Source organism: Opisthocomus hoazin, chromosome 7 (assembly GCF_030867145.1).
Source record: "Opisthocomus hoazin isolate bOpiHoa1 chromosome 7, bOpiHoa1.hap1, whole genome shotgun sequence".
Lineage (NCBI taxonomy): Eukaryota > Metazoa > Chordata > Aves > Opisthocomiformes > Opisthocomidae > Opisthocomus > Opisthocomus hoazin.
Window position 1 is genome coordinate 48055995 of NC_134420.1, and position 6081 is coordinate 48062075.

The 6081-nt window shown below is 54.9% G+C and overlaps 2 protein-coding genes across 4 annotated transcripts; one reads left to right on the plus strand and one right to left on the minus strand.

Moving 5' to 3' along the window:
• Window positions 1–131: 131 nt before the first annotated feature.
• ACYP1 (acylphosphatase 1) lies at window positions 132–1381 on the minus strand. Of its 2 annotated transcripts, none has more exons than XM_075425587.1 (3): window positions 1241–1381; window positions 888–1074; window positions 132–784 (listed from the first exon to the last, which is right to left on the minus strand). In XM_075425587.1, the coding sequence occupies exons 1-3, from the start codon at window positions 1246–1248 to the stop codon at window positions 572–574; spliced, it is 408 nt and encodes a 135-aa protein (XP_075281702.1). In that variant the 5' UTR covers window positions 1249–1381; the 3' UTR covers window positions 132–571. The 2 variants fall into 2 exon arrangements, with proteins under 2 accessions (XP_075281702.1, XP_075281701.1); XM_075425586.1 differs by having other exon boundaries at window positions 132–787; window positions 1241–1371.
• Window positions 1278–5456, plus strand: ZC2HC1C (zinc finger C2HC-type containing 1C). 2 transcript variants are annotated; one of them, XM_075425583.1, is made up of 3 exons: window positions 1278–1503; window positions 1995–3234; window positions 3908–5456. In XM_075425583.1, the coding sequence occupies exons 2-3, from the start codon at window positions 2002–2004 to the stop codon at window positions 4172–4174; spliced, it is 1500 nt and encodes a 499-aa protein (XP_075281698.1). In that variant the 5' UTR covers window positions 1278–1503; window positions 1995–2001; the 3' UTR covers window positions 4175–5456. The 2 variants fall into 2 exon arrangements, with proteins under 2 accessions (XP_075281698.1, XP_075281699.1); XM_075425584.1 differs by having other exon boundaries at window positions 3816–3944.
• Window positions 5457–6081: the final 625 nt, after the last annotated feature.

Here is a 6081-nt window from a genome sequence, read left to right on the forward strand (position 1 = left end):
CCAGGCCGGGCCAGAGGCGGCCGGAGGCGGGGCAGGCTGCGGGAAGCAGGCCTTCCCCCGCACAGCGGCACCGCGGGCCGGCCCCAAACCGCTCAACCCCCCCTGCGACCACGTCCGCTCCACACAAGAAGCAAGCTCCAAGCAATTTTATTCTAACGAAAAAATAACGTTCTGGAACAAAATAAATGGTTTCCGAAGCATTCAGGGCACGGAAATGACGCTTCTAGTAATATCAAGTACCGGCACTGGCTCTGTGCTGCCCCTCACGCGAGCGCAGCACCACACAAGTCACGCATTTACCCAAGCCCCGCTCTGCACGTCCGCTCAGAGCTAAGGAGGCCACGTCCCTACACAGCGCCTTCAGCAGAGCCAGCACAGCCCCTCCTCCACCTGCCAAAACTCTGTGACAGCCCCAGCGTCAGACCAACAGGACAAAACCCCAACAAACTACAGATGCAATAAAATAAAGATCTCTAGAGATGAGTATTTGCTGACTGAATGAACGGGGAAGGGTGGACACGTTCCGTGAGGGCATCTCCAGGCCGCGGCCTTTGCTTCAGCCGGGACACGGTCACTTCAGAATCCGGAAGTCCTCGTGCTCCAGCGCCGTGACCTTCCTCTCGTCGGTGAACTCGGCTCGGCTGATGCGGGAGTCGGGGCTCCCCGTCTTCCTGAGCCACTCCTGCAGCTCCCGCACCCTGGCGGCGGGACCCTGGGCCTGCCCTCGCACGGTGCCGTGGCTGGTGTTCTGCACCCAGCCGACGAGTCCAAGCCTCTTCGCCTCCTTCTGAGGGGACAACACAGAGCGAAGGGAGATTAACCCCAAGCGGCGCCGCGGAGGGGGGGTGTCGCGGAGGGGGGGCACCGCGCACCGCCACGCCACGCACCTGGGTGTACTTGCGGAAGAAAACGCCCTGCACCTTGCCGGACACCTCGTAGTCCACGGAGAGCAGGCCCTCGACCTCCGCCATGGCGACCGTGATGGTGACGCCACCCGCTGCCTCCTGACGCCGCCACGCACCCAGCTGCGCCTGCGCGGAGCGGCTGGCGCTGGGGGCGCGGCCGCACCCGCCCCTGGGACCAATGAAGAGTGGGCGGGGAGGGGCTGGCCCACTATTAGCCGCCTCATGAATAATGCATATTGCCCCTCCCCGCCCCCCCTCCCCCTCCCCGCCCCCCCCTCCCCCTCCCCCTTCCCCTCGCCCCCCCCTCCCCCTCCCCCCTCGTCAATGGCCCCTACCTGCCCATAGAGGCGGGGTCCTCCGGAACGCGGAGCGGAAGGGAAGCGTTGCCGAGAAACCACCGAGTAGGCCGCTCACCGGCGAGAGCGGCGCAGGAAGTGGCATTCGCGTGCCTGTCTCCAGGCAACGGCCGTCAACACGGCGCCCGGGGCGGCGGCGGGCAGAGCTCCGCGCTGCCAGGCTGCAGGGCGGCGGCGGCGGCAGGAGCTGTCGGGCATCTCGGGCGGTGGGAGACCCCTGAGCGAAACGGGCGGCGACTCAGGTAACCCCGCTGGCTCCGCGGGGCCGGCCTGTGGACTGGGCGCCTGGCGCGCTTCGGGGGATGTGGTGGAACCAGCCACGGGAAGAGCGTACTGAGCTCTGCCGGGCGGCTGCGTGTCAGAGCGGAGTGCCACACTGGCGGGTCTGCGACGCCAGGGGCCGAGGGGACGCGTTCCGGGCGACACAGTCGGGGAGCACAGCGGTTTCCCTGGCAGTGCAGCAGGCTTCTGCTGCTACCGTGATAAGACAGGGCTCAGACAGAAAGCAAAATAAAAGCATAGCCCAGTTCTGGCTGCATAAATGATTGGGACTGGGAGAGGCAGCATGGGAGCTCCTCAGACGGAAGGAATGTAAAGATTTACAAAACCCAGAAAAGTCACAAAACCTTTGCTAACATTTATTATAGCCTGTAGACTGTTAGGAGAATATTTGTCCAGTTTTGGATAAGATAGTCTGTAATGACTTTGCTTCTAACCTCAGGCTCTTTCTCAGGCACTGAATGGCTTTGTTTCCACCGCTGGATCCTGTGGTGGCCGCTGCTGAGCTCGTTCCCAGTTGCCACCTGAAACACCAGAAGAACAACTTTCAGCATGAACGCATAGCTGACAGGGAGGACAGTTTAAAGGATCTCTATGCCCGAAAGAGCCGAAGCTATTTGTATTCTCTGTCTGTAGAAAGCAGTCAGCACAGCTGCAGGCACGGAGGCTGCTGTTCAGCTGGGCTGCAGAGCAAGTGTCTCCCCAGCCAGACCAAGACTCTGCCAGCTAAATCAGTAGCCAGGCGGAAAGAAGGAGTGGACCGTGCATATCCCCTGAAACCAATTTTTCACCACAAGGGTGTGAGTGTTCCAGTGGTCAACACAGCGCAGCTCGGAAGTTCCCCATACATGGAGGAAGCTCCAAATTGTAGGCCTAGCTTAAAGAGTAAAGAGAAGCCTCTGGCAGGGAGGTCTCAGCTAGCTGCAGTGCTCTCTCCTTGGGCAGCAGAGCCTAAACAGTCAGCCTTCCATCTGTACAGGAGAGAGCTGGCCTATATCCTGAAATTGGAGGCAGATGGACAGAAGCTGGAAGAGGAAATTCGAAAGAAAGAGGCCCTCCTCAGAGAGAAGCTGAGGAGAACAAAGGAGGAGCTTATGAGGATTCAAAGAGAGAAGGAGATTGTCGAGGCAGAGGAGAGGAGACACAGAGAAGCAGAGAGGACCTACGAGCGAAAGGCTGCAAGGCACCCTGAAGAGAAAGCTTTCAGAGTTGCTGTCTGGCCATGCGGCAGTGGGGGGGTCTTCGGTGGGGCACAGTCTGCAGAGGCCACTGTCCCCAAGCCTGGCACCGCCCTCCGCCCCCAAGAGCTGGCTATGGGGAAACTCAAGAAGGAGCGGCTGATGGCCAGCAACAGCAAAATTCGAGACCACGTACCCATGGAGCGTTTAGCCTCTTGTTCAAAGCTGGCCCCAAAACATAGCCCTTCTCCCTCTGCCCTCTCAGACCGAGCTTCTGGTGACCACCCGTCCGCAGAGGTGCTGTACATGCAGGCTGGCAGTACCGTGGAGCACGGGGGGCTCGGACAGTGCAGCTTCTGCAGACGTAAGTTCCTCTGCACCAGGCTTGAGAAGCACACCAGGATCTGCAGCAAGAGCCAAGGCTCCAAGAGGAAAGTGTTTGACTCCAGCACGGCCAGGGTTAAGGGCACAGAACTGGAACAGTATCAGCAGTGGAAGAGCTCAGAGGAGCCTCAGGTAATGTGCAGTCCCTTTGCTTCCCTCGATCCACATCTGCTGCTCAGGTTCCTTCCACCTTGACATCTAATTCTGACCCAGATGTGAGCGCCTTCACCTGTACAGGGGGCTAAGGGATACAGTCCAGCTATTGCCTCTGAAAGGTTCTTGCCAAATGGGTAAATAGATCCATTTAAAATCTAATAGATGGGAGGGCGGGGGTCCTAACTGAATTGTCTTTGTAACGTGTACTCATGGCAAAAGCTCACTCCTTGCTGTCATCAGGCTGCTCAGGATGCTGACTGGGTCTGCTGCAGTAAAGCTCTGTGACATGAGGGGCTGCAGGGAGCTGACTGAAAATCCAGGTAGTAACGCAGGCTGTTAAAACAAAGGCAGTGGAAACATGTGGCTTTGTTCCTGCAAAGCAGCTACAGCAACTCTCTCCAGTTCCTTGGCCCTACTGCTTGCTTTTCTGGTTATTCTCAGGCTCTTTCCGAGTACTGATGTCTCCGCCAGTATTGCCTTCAAATCCTCCTTGGTGCTGGTCTTTTTGATCCCCTTTGTGGACCTCAGCTTCTCAGGGAGGGTTCTTACATCAACAGGGATGCGTGACCCGAGTTGGGCCCCGAGCGTAAGAGGGAGATTGAAGCCTGATGGTGGTGCCAGCGGCTCTGACTGCCTTTCCCTTCTGCAGAGTGATCCACCCAGAAAGAACAACTGGAGAAAGAAGCACGAGGTTTTCATCCAGACCCTGCGCCAGGCCCGCCAGGTGCAGCAAGTCCTCTCCAAGGGCGGGAAGGTGTCCGACCTGCCCCCGTTGCCTCCCATCGAAAACCCAGACTACATTGCCTGCCCCTACTGCAGACGCCGATTTGCTCCCCAGGCAGCCGAGAGACATATTCCCAAATGCAAAACCATCAAGAACCGGCCCCCACCCCCACCGCAGCGCAGGTGCTGCTGAGGCCACGTCCAACTGTACCTGCTGCTGCTGTCATCCCCTGCCACTTCTGCTGTGTCTCCCGCCATGGACACTTGCACTTTCCCTAGTCTCAGCGCTGGCTGCAAGCATTGAGCTTGTACGTACAGCAAGCAAGCAGCTCAGGACATATAAGCAGAATACTAGAACTCGTGTACTTTGACCTGTGCCCGGGGCTGCCCCGTGCGGGATGTCCCTCTGGGGCTGCTTCTCCCACCCAGTGAGCTCGACGCGGGGTCTCGGTGTAGGTGTCAGGCTGTCGCCGTTCGGTCAGCTGGGCGGGGAAGAAAGGCTGTAGTTCTCAGTGATTTTGGCCTCATGCTAAAAGTTTTTGTCACACACTGCTAAAGGGTCTTTTGGTGGAAATAGGTGTCCTACAGACCCTTTTAGGGGATCATCTGCTTATAATTGGTGACAGTTCCTGCACGTTTCTAAGTTATTTTTCCAGATTCTGATTTTTGATATATTAAACTAGTTCTGTTGTGTAAAAATTGTTTTAAATGGTCACAGAGTGGTTTGTGTTCTCAAAGTAAGAATGACTACTTTGTATGAGAAAGTTGCAACAGGAAGCAAACAAGGAACAAAAAAATTCCAGCAGCTCCTTTTGCAAGTCCTTCAGTAATGTAGCAGCAGCTCATGGGAACCTAAAAACATAAAAAGCAACTAGATTAAACTGGACTGGTCGGAAGCTGAACATAAAGAAACACTCCAGCCTTCAATGGGTGGCCAAGACTCCGGAAAGAAGTTGGAGAGCTTCTCCTCTATAGATACGTGGGTCCCTTGGCACACCCTAGAAAAGCATGACAGTCCCAGAAAGGGTCAGTGCTGCACTGTGCCAGCCAGGTGTAAGAGTGTACAAACCCAGAGAGGAGAGAAAAACCAGACTCCAAACAAGAGAAAGTAGCTATCGTTTGCTATATCCAAATTGATCGGAGGAGCAAGACCTCTGCTCTAACTTCACAGCTTCGAAATACAGGATAGCAAGAGCTGACAGGAGGTAGGAAAGGGGTGAACTGGAAGCTTTATGCCAGCCTCCTTCAGTTAATGAAAGGTGTAACTGAGTTAAACAAAGAGTAGTTCAGAAATTCAGTACCACTGCCTGTCTTGTAATATTAACTCCGTTTCCCTTGTACTGTGTTTTATTGACTGTGTTTAGTGGACCCTAAAAATCAGCAGAGTACAAACGGTGACTGGGCTAGATACACACAGAAAAGCTTTTGATACTGTAAAATAAATCGATCTGTTGGGGACTTCTCTTAAGTGACAGGCAAACGGCTAAAACTGAGATTGAAACTGCATATTAAACAAAAGTTATTGAAATTAAACCACCAGGCTTCCTTTGTTATTTTTGTTTTGGAGCTAGCCCTGGGCAGTTCACCCCTCTTAGCTGAGCTGTTGTTTCAGGTCAAGACAGACAGCAGTACCCAGAAAGTCTCCGGTAACTGGTTTAAAACTTAGCAACAGCTTAGCCAAAGCATCAGGCTCAGCACAGATTTACCCTGCTGCTTTGCTGTCGTGGTTGATGTTGCCCTGACCCTACCCAGGCTGTGTTATTCACGCCACCTCAGCTTCCTTTTCTGCTACTGCAGTACAGTCCCCCTCTCAGAGACATGCTGCATTTTCAGTAGCCAAATCTCTGGTGAATTTTAAGTCTTTAACCCAGCTCTGCCTCTCAAGACATTTCACAATTTACTAAAAACCCTGATAAGAAGAGTCAGAAGTGACAGGCATTCAGGACAGCGTGCAGGAACACCTGGCTGAGCAGGTGTCAGGCAGGTTCTCCCTTCTGTAGGCCTTAATGCTCAGTAGAAGCTGTTCCGAGAGAAACAGGTACTTCTTCCCTTTGAGCCTCTCTCTTCCCATTACTCATTTCCCACTTGGCACTCAAACCG

What these genes read in the sequence shown, in the direction of transcription:
- ZC2HC1C (XM_075425583.1), top strand. Translation starts at nt 2,002, where the DNA reads ATGGCTTTGTTTCCACCGCTGGATCCTGTGGTGGCCGCTGCTGAGCTC. An exon ending in AGAGCTCAGAGGAGCCTCAG is followed by an intron (nt 3,235 to 3,907) that starts GTAATGTGCAGT and finishes TCCCTTCTGCAG; the next exon opens with AGTGATCCACCCAGAAAGAA.
- ACYP1 (XM_075425586.1), bottom strand. An exon ending in TCTTCCGCAAGTACACCCAG is followed by an intron (nt 788 to 887) that starts GTGCGTGGCGTG and finishes TTGTCCCCTCAG; the next exon opens with AAGGAGGCGAAGAGGCTTGG.